Here is a 15,970-nt window from a genome sequence, read left to right as displayed (position 1 = left end):
TCGATAAAACTAAATGACTGCAAAATGGCATTTCTGGAGTGTCAACTCCGTACGAAAACTAGAAAGCTTTGCTTACCTGTCCTAAAGGACAAAAGATAACGGTTGAGATTAAATCTCAATCGTTTACTCGTGAAAAAACATGTGCGGGACAGAAGCTTTGCTTATTAGCTCTAAATGACAAAAGATAACGGTTGATATTTACTATATCTCAACCGTTTACTCGTGAAAAAACTTGTGCAGGAGAAAATTTCCTTGAAACTAAAATCTAAAACGTATGTTCACAATGAATAACGTTGGATCTATATTTAGTGGGCTAAATCATAGGCCCATCAATCATATTCCCAGCCCACAAAAACCACACCATTTGCAGGCTCTGCTTCTTGCTCTTGTGCAGCTGTGCTCTCCCTCATTTCTGCAACCTTCTTAATTTCCTCTCGTTCTCGTTTGCAAGTCCTTCAATTTCAAACCTTCATCTCTGCTCACTTTCTCTCTCCGGTAAGTCGCAAGTTACAAAGCTTCAAACCTCCTCCAATCCCTAATCCAACAGCGACGCAGAACCGTGTGAGTAATTCTCCCCGATTTTTCTCCTCTCTAATTCCATTGGTAATGTTTGATGATTGGTTTCTATATCCAATGAGCACATTTTTGTGGGTTCTCTTTTTTTGCTAACATTTTTTTTATTCTGTTTCTTTTGGGTTTTCAGATTATTTTCCTTAAACCCTAGTGCTCATGGGGTTTAAGAATTGTGGGTTAAACTTAAGTCCTGTTAATTTGGTTGCAATATGTAAATTGTTCATCTTTATTCGAATTTCGCTACATGCCGGTAATTTATAGGACATTTTTCTCCATAGTGTTTCATTTCTTGTATCTCTATTACTATACAGCTTTTTGCTGCTTGTAGTTTTAAGTAGTAAGAATTTGTGGATCGCATAGATGCATAAAGGGTGGCCTTTCGTCAGCTATTCGGATGAAAACACGTGATAAGTTTGAAGTTTGGTGAGGATTCTGGTGAATGCAATCGCAGTAATGCATATAAGTATTTCAATTCGGGAATCAAGGCTAGTGCATTAACCAAGCTTGTTTGTTGGAACGCTATCGGATTAAAGGATTTGATTAATTGTGTGTAATCGGAGTGCTCACGCATCAGTTGCACCTATGTAATTTGAATATAAAAGATAAGAAGAAAAGGAGTGAGGTCGAGGTGGTACATTTTTTGACAAATTTCCTCTGATAGATGTGTTAATGTTTGTTTCTCTGTTTGAAGACCCATCTGAATGGATTGAACGCAATGAAAGAATATAAGGGGAGCATCTTTCTCACTGTTACCATCGTATGCCGTTTTCTTTTTCTAGGTCTCTAGCTTCACATGTTGGCAAGGTGATAGGTGGTTTGTGATAGGTTTACATTAAGGCATAAGAAGAGTTTTGAGGGATAAGAATACGAAGACAGATGTGGGGGCACCTTCCAAAATCACTTCAGTACATAAAGACGTTGAGGCATTCTTCCAAGTCTCCATGGATTTCTTTGTTTTCTTGTTCATACTCAGATGCTCCTCACAAAAGAACAAAGCTTGCTCCTCTGCAGGTTGCTAGTTATCCACTTCTCTCTTTCATCAGTCCTTACGCTTGCCTTTTTTTATTTTTATTGATAGTTCTTTTCTAAACCAATGTATCTTCGAATATTTGGGATTGTTCATTCTTTCTTTGTAGGAAAGGAGAATGGTAGACAGGTTTAGGCTTTATGCTAAAGGGGGTGGTGGTGGCAGTGGTTGCACCAGCACTCGCCGCAGTCGACATGATCGCCGCGGCAGACCTGATGGTAGGTTCTCTATTGTAGTTCAATGTCTATATTCATCTTTTGATTGAGCAGCATGTTATATATTTAATTCAATTCAAGCTACATCAATAATTCAAAGATTTTTCTCTTTGGAAATTATGAGAATTTCTGTTTTGTGGCATTTCTGCAATTTCCTTCTAACCTTTGGAGCTAATGTAGGTGGGAATGGTGGAAGAGGTGGTGATGTTTTTTTGGAATGTTCTCCAACTTGTTGGGACTTCAGCGGTTTGCAACCTCACCTTGTATGTAACTCTTATCTTTCTTCTTTCTCAACAAGTACCACTGTTGATAAAATTGAGTTTAAGTAATGTTGTTCTGCAGATTGCTCAGAGAGGGGGACATGGATCCTCAAAGAATAAAATTGGCACCAGAGGAGCAGATAAGGTTTATTTGTGTTTAGCAATTCTCGTTGCCTGCATGATTGTATCGTGTAGTTTTTCGTATGCTAGGTACTCAAATTAGAAAGTTGAAATTTACTGTCAAAATCTTTACTTTCGTAGATTGCCCAAGTGCCCATTGGTACCGTGATTCATCTTCTGAAGGGTGAAACTCCTTGTGTTGCTGAAAGACAAATTCCTAAAGATTTGGATCCATGGGAAATTCCAGGTACTCCTATTGGTGATGTAACAGAATCCGATCAGCAGTCTACGCTTACTGGCCTAACTACGGCAGAGGATAGTGACAGCTCATCCTCTCAACCTGACAGAATTGTTGAGGAATCAGCTGGCATGAAGGGAACTACCCAAATGGGATCAACTGATTCTCAATTGTCATCTTCTTCTTCTGAGAGTTGCTCAGAAGATGAGACAGAGGAAAAAGATCAAATTCAGTACAATGTTGCTGAATTAACCGTACAAGGTCAACGAGTAATTATTGCTTGTGGAGGGGAAGGTGGTATGGGCAATGTGTCCTCTGTGAAAGTGTTTGATGATGAGGAGTCGTCCCTTCGTGTGGGTTTGCCTGGTTCTGAAGCTGTTCTTATACTAGAGCTGAAGAGCATTGCTGATGTGAGCCTAGTCGGAATGCCAAATGCTGGTAAAAGCACTTTGTTAGGAGCTATATCGAGGGCAAAACCTGCAGTGGGACATTATGCCTTCACAACTCTTAGACCCAATTTGGGGAATCTAAACTTTGAGGACTTCTCGCTCACAGTTGCTGATGTTCCTGGACTCATAAAGGGTGCCCATGAGAATCGTGGACTTGGACATGCATTCCTGCGACACATAGAACGCACAAAAGTTCTTGCTTATGTGGTAGACTTGGCTTCTGGATTGGATGGTAGAATTGGAACGCCACCTTGGGAACAACTTCGGGATTTAGTTTTAGAGCTCGAGCATCATCTAGAGGGTTTATCTAATCGACCGTCCTTGATAGTGGCAAATAAAATAGATGAGGACGGTGCTGAAGAAGTGTATGAAGAATTGAAAAGACGGGTGCAAGATGTTTCTATATTCCCCGTCTGTGCTGTTCTGGAGGAAGGAGTGCCAGAGGTAAAACTGGCTCTTAAGAAGCTTGTGAATGGTGAAACATCAGACAGACTCGTTTTAGATAAAATCACGGTTGATTAAAGGTTAGTGATACTTCTTCAACAAAAAATGATTTGTTGGTTGCCGAGTTTCAGTATTAGATTTACTTTGTTTTGCAGTATCCATAATAAGTTTTGCACACTAGAATCATACTCCGTTTAGAAGAACTTCTGTAGGACAATCATTTCGTGTCTGGTTTGATCAACCGTTCAAAAATTAACATGTATTGAGAAAAATCACTATTTGTTTAGTTTCAGTATACATACCTATGCATATATTGTAACCGAAAACAAAATTTCAAATATGAACAGTTGATTTTTCTTCGGTGGTCTGAACTCAGACGCGTTGTGTTAGGGTTTAGGGTTTACGGGTTAGTGGTGGTCAGACTCATCCCCTGATTTTCATTTTCCGTTTTCTTTTTTATCAGATCGAATTCAGTATGTTTGAGTTGATCACATGATGTAACTTCTATAGCGGTACCAAACTCAGGCTGACACATTATGCAGAGCTTGAAAACCATTGAAAAGCAATCAACTTTGAAAGAGGTGGCTATTTGAATTCTATCAGTCCTTGGGCCTGGCTTCCTCCACACACAAATTAGCAAATAGGTCATGACGCGAAATGCAGGAGAAATTCTTTGGTGCGTCGGTCACACCTCAATCTTGTTACTAATTTATGGATTACAGTATGGATGAACGACGTGATTGATATATCATCAACCTAGGATGTAGATTGGTAAGACCACGTCACGCTGGAAGATTTCTCCAAATCTAGATGTTGATTGGGGTCATAAAAGGAGGCAATTGCATGCAAAATGGTCTTAAAATTTGGATCACATAATCGCTGCCATCAAATCTCTGCAAGAAATGGGTACCCATGACCATCGGCTTCTGCTATCGGATGGACTTTTTGGCTTTCGAGTCTCTGTCTCATATTCTATCGCTAAAGTTGAAATTAAAGCCTTCGGTTCAAGAGATCTCAAATCACTTAGTCATCAAACAAGAATATAAGAGGAAATGAACACAATGTCTCTCTAAAAGAACCGTATGCTCATGATGATAATCAAATGGTCAAACGATTTTAGATTTCAATGATTTTTGTGAAGAAAAAAAAATATTTAAACAAAGATAAAAAAATTAGATGGTTTTGATTATTGCACCTCATTGAGTAGTGCATTGACTAATGGAATCCTTTCACGTTTTAACGATGGAAATGATTTCCATTCACCATGGTATTGTTTGGTATACAGACGGGACGGGATGGAATGGGACAGGATGGAACGGAACAGAGAGGGAGCAAAGATGCTTTCGGATGGAAACAAGGAGGAAGAAAGAGACGGAGAGGTTATAATTTTGTGTTCCACGGATGTGGAACGAGTTGTTCCAGGGGGGTGAGATGGAACGAAAATTCACCCAAAACTCGTCTCGTGGAACAACGCGTTCCACCTGTTTTAGGCGCACCAAACGTGGGACGGAATGCCTCGTTCTACTCCGTTCCGTCTCATCCCATGTACCAAACGGTACCCATGTTCTCTCTCTTATTTAATTTTTTTGTTAGCTTTTGAATTGAATAAATCAAAGGAGAAATTGGCCACTTTAACATAGTTCATGAGGTAAATTGGTTGAAAAAATAGTTCATGAGAGAAATTGGCATTCACGTGATTGTGCGGGAGGGTATACGGCAGTTTATTCTTTCCTTTTCAACCATTCATCCATCGGGTTCACCGTCAATATGGCTTTCCTTCAAGGATTGCCATATAAGTTTTTTTTTTTCCCTCTCATGGTAATGCATTATTTGATTGGAACGCTACCTGATAGTGAATCTATTTCATGTAAGTTTTTCTACAATTTCGAGAGTCCATATGTGGTGTTTTTCATAATTGGAGAGGTTGTCTTCACGCCATAAAAGTGACAATTCTATACTACCAAGTTTAATATTTGATATTCCATATCATAAGATATAGCGAGTTAGAATAACATATGAGAACTTTCTTTCTTTCTTTTTTTATTTTTCTCAAAGAAAAGAGAAGAAAAGGCAAATGGAGAACCTTTGATCATAAAAAGATGAAAAGGACATCTGAGGTGAAGAGAATTGAAGAGAATATCATCATCTCACTTTTGGGAGTCAAAATTATAGCAGCTGGCTCCACAATAAGGGGATAGAAGCCCTTCAAGCCCCACCCTTTGTACTGGAAGATCAATAATTGGAGGGAGGCAGTCTCCTTCTCGCAACATCTTTTCCTGTTTCTACTCCACAGCACATGCGAGGGGATCTAAACTACAAGAAAGTAAATCAAACACACAAAACAAAAATGGAGCAATGAAGGAATGGGGGTGTCTTTTTCTCCTGAAGATGGACAAAGAAATTGGCTCGAAACAGCTCGAGTTTGCATCAGATTTGGCTCATGAAAGAAACAAGCCAAATCAGGCCTAATAGGATATGAGTATGTTCAGCTTGCAAAGCTCGTGAGCTACTCATACTTTTTTATGAGATAACTTGAGCTAGAATCTATACAAGAAGTTTAGTTGGAAGGAAGGATAATGTTTAGGTTGAATATCTTCAATTTGATTTTTTTCTTTAAAGACGACGATTAAAGAAATCGCAACCGTGAGCCTTCGATCAGGTCCATCCATATAAAAAGAAAAAGGAATTTATGTTTGTGATTCCTGTTTTTTTTTTTTTTTTTTTTTTTTTAATTTTAAATTTTATGTATTCTGTTGTTAAGCGGCGAATTTTTTGAACTCACTCGAGCTTGGATCGTATGGGAAGCAAGCCAAAGAACCTAGCTCGAGTTCGAAAAAAATTGGACAAGTTAAGCTTCAGTGCGGTGCAGTGGTATTTAGTTTGACTTGGTTCGTTTACAATCTTATAAACCGGACAAGTCAAGGTTGAGCACGGTAATATTTGGTGTTGGCTCGTTTACAACCCTAACCTTCGACACCTAATTGAGTCCTTTAAGCGTTATTCCGTCCCGACTCCCTACTATGTCCAAACTCATAAATTTAACAATGATACACGTAATTAGGAGCAGAATCTATCCACACAAGTACATGTTTATTTTTCTAATTGGATTTCTAAATAGCACATCCCACTGGAACTGCAGGTGAGAAGACTTCGAGCGTTGTGAAAGAGAGGAAACGAGAATGGAAAAAAGTAGGCTTTACGGAAAACAGCATGGATTTGGCTTGGATATACTGTTTATTGTCAATTGATTTTGAGTTAGACGCTCATATTTTTATTAGGATATCGTTGTCAGATTTTGCATCTTTAGTCCAAAGTTTACATGTGTTTATGGGTCTTATAATATGAATTTTTTACATGTTTAACTTAAGTGATGATTCATAAATAGTGATGTGTTAAGAGTATTATTATGTTAAAAAAAAACAATCAACATATTTCTCACTTAAAAAACAAAAACAAAAAAACACTTCTTGGTAACAATAAAATAGCCAAATCGCGCCAATAATTTGGTGAGACAACTTGCCGCAACACGTTATCAACTTTAATTTGATTGGTTGGAAGGTTTTGTGACAAAATTGCATCATATAAAATGATTTGAAGTCCCTTTAGACTGTCCTTGATAGCATCGATCGTCGACCATCCTAGATATTAGAGTATAAAATAACAATTAAATCCATGGTGGTTTGGATTCCCAATTTCCGAGGGGCCACCAAGTTTATTTGTCTATGTGAAAAATATTTGATACAGATTAATTAAGGGACCCAGAAGAGAGAACATTTCAAATATGTCACTTTGATGTGTACATTTTATTTTATTCAACTAATAGTGGCCAAAATAAAAAAATTAACATTATTTTGCTTCTAGAAATTTACATACAGAAAATGACCACTTTGGCAATTCATGTAAGTTTGGTCCATCTATCATAGAAATTGATGATTAACTAAGAGCTTTAAGTGGCGGAGTATTTAATTTCGAGAGTATTGTAGCCTTGCCCCAATGACTTGAGGGGAGTTTCAGCTCCTTTTTGTTTTCCAACAAAATTTTAAGCCATGGAATCTAATCATTTAGGATAACTTGGTTTCATCTTTTTTATTTTTTACATTTTTTTTTATCCAACAACTTGGCTTCATCAAAATACGTTTTGGCCAACTAAAATCGATAACTCTGGTTCATAAGAAAAGAAGTCACCTGATGCATACACATAGAGACTGATTGTTATTATGCTATATATTGTTACTTGTTACGAGGAATTAGAGTTTCATATTAAAGAATTCATATAAAAATATAATTAAATAGAAGTATGTACTTATAATATAATACAAATATTCTCTTGGTCATTTGGTGATCAAGAAATTCACGGTGACTTAACAATGTAATGTCAATAAACTTTATTATCAGCATAGATATCTACATTTGATCGGCGTGTACACCTTCACCTGCACTACTATAAATAGCGGTTGAGACCCTCACAAGAAAACTCATCCCAGGCTTTGAGTTAATTCAATTCCCAGCACTAAAACAATCTTCTCCGTTGTCCTTATACCAACTTTTGAAGAACATGTCTAGCAATTGTAGCTGTGGTAGTGACTGCAAGTGCGGCAGTGGCTGCAAGTACTGTAACAGTGTAACCCTAACCGTATATATGATTGATCATCATTCTCTATTATTCCTAATAGCCTTAATTAGGAATTAATTACTTTGTTTGTATTTTCCAATAATATCATTTTATATATGTAGATGTGGGATGCACGCTGACTTGGGTTACTCAGAGACCACTTCCACTACCATCATTGCTGGGGTTGCACCAGTGAAGACGTAAGTTTTTACAAGAGAAATATACCTAGAATAAAACCGGATACACATTTTTTATAATAGTTTAGAATTATGCGGCATGTACTCCATGTTGTTTACTTAGTGTCCCTCTAGTTCTATTTGTCCATACTGCTCTTTGATAAACTCTTCAACCATTGCTTTAATTTTATGAATTGTATGCTGAAAATAGATTGATTAATTGAATAAGGCTGATTATTTTTATTATTATTGCAGGTTCTCTGAGGGGTCTGAGATGAACTATGGAGCAGAGAATGACTGCAAGTGTGGCTCAAACTGCAGCTGCAGCTCATGCGGCTGCAACAAATGATCAAAGCAAGCCGAGGTCAAAAGTCATGAAGAGCTGTCCTGCATGGGGTCTATATAAATAAGAAAAGGACTGTGAAAGTTGAATTGTTCAGTTGGGTTTTAGAACTTACTGTAAAATAAGATTGCCATTTTACCTGCAAATCCATGATCTCCTAAACTAGCTGGGCTTGGGATTTGCTTTGTGCATGGCTACCGTTGTATGTTACTCTTAATTAAAAGTGTTTGTTCTGGTGTTTTTTTTTTTGTTTGAGGTCATCACACTGATGATTTTTTGGGGTTTGCAAATGAGAGATCAAACTATACGTAGTTAATACTTAGTATGAACAGCTGAGACCTCCAATATATCAGTATTATCCATTAATTTATTAAAGCACAAAGTACTCAGTATGCATGCATGACACCCGCACAAGTATTGTTGATCGCGATCCATATCTTTTTATTTTGTTCAATGCGACGGTAATTGGACCAGGTCTTCAACCACTTACAAAAGAAACGCAATTATATTGTGGTATAAATTGATCAGATAAAGGTGGCAACTCTTTTGTTTGCTTAACTTTGTTAGTCTTAGTTTAATTTTCTAAAATCTGAATAAGCTTCATCCTCAAGAGGATAACAACTGGATCATCAGCTAATTAACACCTCTAAAATTATGATAAGAAATTCTTAGGCATGGCCGATTGTATACATTCATACGTCTATCTCTATCATTACATCAGACGTGGTAGTTTTTTTTAGTGATGAAGTTGTAACATATGCACTATTTGAAACCCTTTATAGGCTAGAGTGTATAAACTTTACGAGATCATGGAGGGCTAGATTCCAAAGGGCCACCATTTTTATTTTTCTGTAAGAAACTGTTCGACACTAATTAATTAAGGGACCCAGACAAGAACATTTCAAATGTGTTTCTTTCTTCACTTTGACGTGTATGTTTGATTTGTCTGTTAAGCAGTAGGCTGCATTCCTTCTTAATAAGATGCCATGAACAAAACTTAGGACAATTAACCAAAAGAAAAGTTGGGACATTAGCGTTATTTACAACTGACAATTGTTTAATTTATCCACGCACACAAAAATTACATTGTCTTGCTCTTAGAAATTTACCCACAGAAAATGACCACTTTGTCAATTATTCATGGATGTTTTGGTCGTGATCTATCCCAGGAATCAAGGACTGATATATCTATGGAATATTATTTATACAAGTCATGATTCAACAAGGACTATGTTAGTTGACTTGAGAAGAGCTTCATGGTTCAATATCCATTCATATTTGTTTTCTAACAAAAAATAAATAAAGAAACACTAACGAAAATTCTTTACAAACTTTAGTTTTAATGAAAAAAGACAAATAAATGTGTAAATGAATAGTATCAGAAAAGGTAAAAATGTCATTTTTCGTTAAAAGTGAATAGTACCGGAAGTGTTTCGTTAAAACTCCCCAAAAAAATAAGTCATGAAGTCTTGGGATTTGTTTCATAACCATTTCATTTTTTTTTTGTTTTTAGTTTTTCAGATTTTATTTTTTTTGTTAGCTATGAGTGAAAAAAAGATGGTAAAAGATACGTCCAAGAAATGTATAAGAACACAAGAAAAGAAACACAAAATGAAAATTAAAAATTATTTTAAGTTATTTTCACTTTTAAGATTTTATTTTTAATCAAATTGTCCTTTATTTCTCCTCTCTCCGCCACTCTTTTCTTTCTCTCCCTAACTCCCAACCACCAAGATTAAAAATTAAAAACCAAAAATTATCAAACGGATTCATAGAATCACTTACTGAAGTTTTTCCAAACTAAAATCAATAACTCTGGTGCCACTTAGTAGTATGATGTATTGATATTCCTCTTTACTTGTAAGTGAGAGGTCTTAGATTCGATTCTCGCCAAAGGCGAATTTGAATTACATTATTGCTAGCCCATTGTGAGGATAAACTCACATTCCTTTTCTTTAATGTAGATAATATTGTTCGTTAAAAAAAAAAAGCAATAGCTTTTGTTCATAACAAAAGGTTAAAAAAAAAAAAGAAGCCAAATACAAAAAGTTTTGTACCCCTTAGTAAAGGCTTGTTTTATTAACACCCCACATACTTAATACACCCTAAATCTACTTTTTAACTAAAAATTTATCTTAATACACCCCACTTATTTTCCAATACTACCCTTACACCCCACACCCCTCTGCATAAACCTCACACCCTACTTAAACCCTACAATCAAACTCTTCCTTAATTAAATTATTCAAATAGTTTTTTATGTTTTGTTTTTCAGCAAAGAACTTGCTAGAGTTTTGGGGGAGAAGATAGTCATAGATTTCTCAAATATGTGGATCACGTTATGAGAAGAAGTATATGCCCATATTGTCTTTCTTGCTTATTTTATGTTTGAATATTTCTGGGCAACTGTAGGATCAAAGAAGAAATTTTAATGTTACGATTCATGCCTGGTATCTAAAGCTCAACCCAAAAGTTCCCTTTGCATATCAATTAGAGATTTTAAATGATTTTCATGCAAAGGAAAATGTATGCCAAGAGATGTATTTATGAAGAAATATATAAGCACATGCATTTTTTTTTAAATTCTAATAACACAAAAGTTGGAGATGACATTTTAGTTTCAAACTTACAGATGATATAGATGTTGGAATCAATGTCGAAGTTACAAATGATACAGATGTTGTAGTCAATACCCAAGTGACAGAGCTACGGACAACGTCGAAGCCTCCAAAACATTGATTTCATGTTTCATTCGTCAAACTTAACCTCTCTTTTTCATTAACTATGTTGTGCTTTTAGTTAGGGTTTTGTTTTATAATGGAGGTGAGAGTATCTTCAAGAGCTTGAAAGAAAACAATCTTAGAATACATATTGACAAATAGTTGGGGTGTATTCAGAAAATAATTTTTATTTTTTAATACATATATGGCCTAAATAGTAATTGCATATTAGGGTATATAAGTTATTTAATAATAAAATATTATGTGAGGTTTATTCAACACTTAGTGGGATGCTAATAAAAAAAAACCTTTAGTAAAAGACGACCACTTGTAGATGCAAATGCGCCTTGTTCTCCAAAGAAACTTTTAGACTGAAAGATGGGACTATTATAAATAAATAAAATGAAAGAACTCATAATAAGTTGAGGGAATTAAATTTGAGTGGTGTACATGAATGATAAGAAATAAGATCCTTAAGTTTCTATTTTAAACATTGATACTGTACTTATGTTTTGAACAACATCTTTGAAGCTTTTTTTTTTTTTTTTGTTTGATTAAAAAATTATTATCTATAAAATTTGAACTCAGCTAAACTTTTCTGTAATAATAGTACAAATAGAGTGTCAATAAAACAAATGATCGATCTTTGCTAAGAATTTAAGTTAAGTTAGTGTTTGATAATTTATACTTTGAAATTTAGATATAGTAAAAAACAGTAAGGATCTCTAAAGTATAAATGTGTTACCATCTAGTTGTCCACAACCTTTGAGGAACCGGTTGTCAGAAGTGTTGGGGATTAAATACCAGGAGAATTTGGTAAATACTTAGGTCTCCAAGCGGATTTTGGAGTTTTTAAGAAGAAGGTGTTTGAAGACATATGGAATAGGCTGGAGGAGAGAATTAATGGGTGGGCGGAATAGTTTTCTATCGGTTACTGGGAAAGAGGTCATTCTTAAAAGTGTAGCGACCACTTTGCTCTGCAAAGAAACTTTTAGACTGAAAGATGGGACTATTATAAATAAGTAAAATGAAAGAACTCATAATAAGTTGAGGGAATTAAATTTGAGTGGTGTACATGAATGATAAGAAATAAGATCCTTAAGTTTCTATTTTAAACATTGATACTGTACTTATGTTTTGAACATCTTTGAAGCTTTTTTTTTTTTTTTTTTGTTTGATTAAAAAATTATTATCTATAAAATTTGAACTCAGCTAAACTTTTCCGTAATAATAGTACAAATAGAGTGTCAATAAAACAAATGATCGATCTTTGCTAAGAATTTAAGATAAGTTAGTGTTTGATAATTACTTTATACTTTGAAATTTAGATACAGTAAAAAACAGTAAGGATCTCTAAAGTATAAATGTGTTACCATCTAGTTGTCCACAACCTTTGAGGAACCGATTGTCAGAAGTGTTGGGGATTAAATACCAGGAGAATTTGGTAAATACTTAGGTCTCCAAGCGGATTTTGGAGTTTTTAAGAAGAAGGTGTTTGAGGACATATGGAATAGGCTGGAGGAGAGAATTAATGGGTGGACGGAGCAGTTTTCTATCGGTTACTGGGAAAGAGGTCCTTAAAAGTGTAGCGACCACTTTGTTCTGCAAAGAAACTTTTAGATTGAAAGATGGGACTATTATAAATAAATAAAATGAAAGAACTCATAATAAGTTGAGGGAATTAAATTTGAGTGGTGTACATGAATGATAAGAAATAAGATCCTTAAGTTTCTATTTTAAACATTGATACTGTACTTATGTTTTGAACAACATCTTTGAAGCTTTTATTTTTTATTTTTTATTCAACAATTATTATCTATGAAATTTGAACTCAGCTAAACTTTTCTGTAATAATAGTACAAATAGAGTGTCAATAAAACAAGGGGTGTGCTGTCCACACACCCCTTTTTACTTCTCACACACCCCTTGTTGATTTATGTCCGTTGATTTTCTTCAATTCATCCGATCCAACAGCTGAAAACCAAAAAGGTGTGAGAGAAGTAAAAAATGGTGTGTGGATATCACACCCCTAAAACAAATGATCGATCTTTGCTAAGAATTTAAGTTAAGTTAGTGTTTGATAATTACTTTATACTTTGAAATTTAGATATAGTAAAAAACAGTAAGGATCTCTAAAGTATAAATGTGTTACCATCTAGTTGTCCACAACCTTTGAGGAACCGGTTGTCAGAAGTGGTGGGGATTAAATACCAGGAGAACTTTGGTAAGTACTTAGGTCTCCAAGCGGATTTTGGAGGTTTTAAGAAGAAGGTGTTTGAAGACATATGGAATAGGCTGGAGGAGAGAATTAATGGGTGGGCGGAGTAGTTTTCTATCGGTTGCTGGGAAAGAGGTCATTCTTAAAAGTGTAGCCACTGCTTTGCCTAATTACACTATGCCTTGTTTTTAACTACCTATTTGGTTGGCTAAGGAAATTGAGCAAGTAAGAAAACACATAAGGGGGTTCATTGGATGGTTTGGAGTAAATTGACGAAATGTAATATTGTCGGTGGTCTTGGATTTAAGGAAATTATTTCTTTTAACTTAGCCATGCTTGCAAAGGTTGGGTGGTGGATTATCTGTAATCCGGACTCTATGTTGGCTAAGATTCTTTAAGCAAAATATTACCCTTTCTCTACTTTCCTGGATGCATCGGTGGGAAGGGGAACTTCTTGGGGGTGGAAGGGTATTTTGCAGGGTCGGAGAATTCTCATACGATGGTGGGTTGGAGATGAAGGGTGTATACGGATTCAGAATGACCCATGGTTACCAATTCCATGTACATTCCTATCTACTTCGTGGGCATCTGAGATGCCACAGTTGGTTGCAGAGTGTTGTGCGGAAGCGGCATTCGACTGTAAGTGAATAGTAAGACAGAACAGAATAAAAACAACACCAACAAGAACACCAAGATTTATACTGGTTCGGCAATGCCTACATCCAGTTTGAAGACGACGGAGTATTCCACTATAATCAATGAGAACATACAATAGTGTTTATCACTCAATTTCCCAAAGACCCGAATAACCCAAGCTCTCACACTTACAATAGGAAGAGAAAACCAAAAATACAAAGCAAGACAATTTGAGAAAATTCTTCTCTATGCCGAATGGCTGCTTACTATTTTTCTCTCTTCCTTGTTCTCCTCTTGTCTCTCCTCCGTGCTTATGAGCTGCACCTTGCTCTCCTTTTATAGCCAAAGAAAGGCTTCTCAAAGACATCAATGGCCAAAGGCCTACCATCAAGTCAAAAGAGTTAGGCACAAATTAGGCACAAATTAGGCACAAATGTTGTTTGCCTCCCATTACCACAAAGTAGCCCAAAGAATTGGACTTTGACTACATGTTTGAGTCAATAATCAACACAGAGCTAGTAACTCCTGACGATCAATGGAAGAGGGATGTGGTTGAAGGGTGTTTCAATAATGAGGAAGCCCGTATTATTTAAGCTTGCCGCTTAGTATGTTTGGGTGCCTGGATCGAATTATCTGGCATTATACACGGAAATGTGTGTATTGTACTCGGTCAAATCGGGTTATAAGGTGGCTCAGGAGATGGAGAGAAATGGTGAGCTGGGACGTAAAGGGACGGGTCAATCGAGTGAGGGTCATATTAAGGATCCTACTTGGTTGGATGTGTGGCAGTTGCAAGTTCCTCCAAAGCTTCGGCATTTCATTTGGAGGGGTTGTAAAAATATATTGGTGGTTCGTACTAATCTACAACGCTGGGGTGTTCGGTAGGAGACTTGTTGTCCACAATGTGGAGAGGATGTGGAGACACAGGTACATCTCTTCTCAAATGCTCTTTTGCTAGAATTTTTTAGTTAGGTTCACCATTACAGTTGGATGTGGTTTCGGTAAAGGGTGAGGATTTCTTGGAATGTTGGAAATTGGTTATGTCAAAAATATAGTGTTGAGGTGGAGGCGGATAAGCTTTTTGCGGTGAGGTGTGTGGTTTGTGGCGTATTTGGAAATGTAGAAATAGTGTGGTATTTGAGAAGACGGTAGTGGAGCCTCGGGTAGCTTTGGAGCTTATGCATTGTCAATGGAGTGAACTTGAGGGAGATGGGGGGGGGGGAAGCACACACTTATAGGCGGTCAGCAGTGGCGGGGAGGGGGGACGGTACATGAGAGATGGGTGAAGCCTCTATTTCAAACAATTAAGGTTAATTGTGATGAAGCTTGGTGTAATCACACAGGAAGGGGTGGATTTGGGCGGGAGGCTAGGTACTTTGCAGGAATTTTTCAAGGGGCCGGTGGTGTGGGGAATGTCTTATGTGAGTCTAGTCTGATGGAGGAAGCGGAAGCGGTGAGGGGGGCTTCGGTAGCTTGTACGGAAAGAGGTTATGGGATGGTTCAAATCGAGACCGATTCGAAGGTTCTTGTGTAGATGTTAAATGGCCTTTTACTGTCGGAGGCTAGTCTTGAAGGTGTGCTATGGGACATTGATCACAACAAACATCAATTGAGTTACGTGGAATTTCTCTTTACTCCTCGAGCCTGTAATGGGGCTGCGCACTTGGTGGTGAATTATGTCACACGTATGGGGGTTCTAACTTGTGGAATTGCTTTGAACCAGAGTGGTTGTTTAATTAGTGGCGGATCCAGGAAATGATATTAGGGGGGTTAGTAAGAATAGCGCGCAATTTTTTTTATACCAAAAATAGCATGCATATCACCATTTCATCGAGTCTTGTTAGGCCTGAAGTCCTTTGGAAAGACATATTGCACACCTATTAATGTATGCAAGGGGCAACACCTAAGGTATCCATGGACATTCACCAAGTCTTGGTAG

General features: G+C 36.6%; 2 protein-coding genes across 5 annotated transcripts; both read left to right on the top strand.

Moving 5' to 3' along the window:
• The first annotated feature begins 335 nt into the window (after nt 1–335).
• On the top strand, nt 336–3,928 carry LOC103447708 (probable GTP-binding protein OBGM, mitochondrial). Of its 4 annotated transcripts, none has more exons than XM_070807716.1 (7): nt 336–561; nt 1,353–1,584; nt 1,710–1,818; nt 1,996–2,078; nt 2,158–2,220; nt 2,337–3,406; nt 3,869–3,928. In XM_070807716.1, the coding sequence occupies exons 2-6, from the start codon at nt 1,450–1,452 to the stop codon at nt 3,402–3,404; spliced, it is 1,458 nt and encodes a 485-aa protein (XP_070663817.1). In that variant the 5' UTR covers nt 336–561; nt 1,353–1,449; the 3' UTR covers nt 3,405–3,406; nt 3,869–3,928. The 4 variants fall into 4 exon arrangements, with proteins under 4 accessions (XP_070663817.1, XP_008385116.1, XP_017190889.1 ...); XM_070807717.1 differs by having other exon boundaries at nt 423–559; nt 3,790–3,928; XM_008386894.4 differs by lacking the exon at nt 3,869–3,928 and having other exon boundaries at nt 2,337–3,686.
• Nucleotides 3,929–7,321: 3,393 nt separating this feature from the next.
• On the top strand, nt 7,322–8,697 carry LOC103447706 (metallothionein-like protein type 2). The gene is made up of 3 exons (XM_008386892.4): nt 7,322–7,934; nt 8,061–8,138; nt 8,370–8,697. Exons 1-3 carry the CDS (start codon nt 7,882–7,884, stop codon nt 8,461–8,463), a joined length of 225 nt encoding a protein of 74 aa, XP_008385114.1. The 5' UTR covers nt 7,322–7,881; the 3' UTR covers nt 8,464–8,697.
• The last annotated feature ends 7,273 nt before the right edge of the window (nt 8,698–15,970 follow it).

This window comes from Malus domestica, chromosome 11 (genome assembly GCF_042453785.1).
Source record: "Malus domestica chromosome 11, GDT2T_hap1".
Taxonomy (NCBI): Eukaryota; Viridiplantae; Streptophyta; class Magnoliopsida; order Rosales; family Rosaceae; genus Malus; species Malus domestica.
This window is presented reverse-complemented; position numbering and strand designations above follow the sequence as displayed.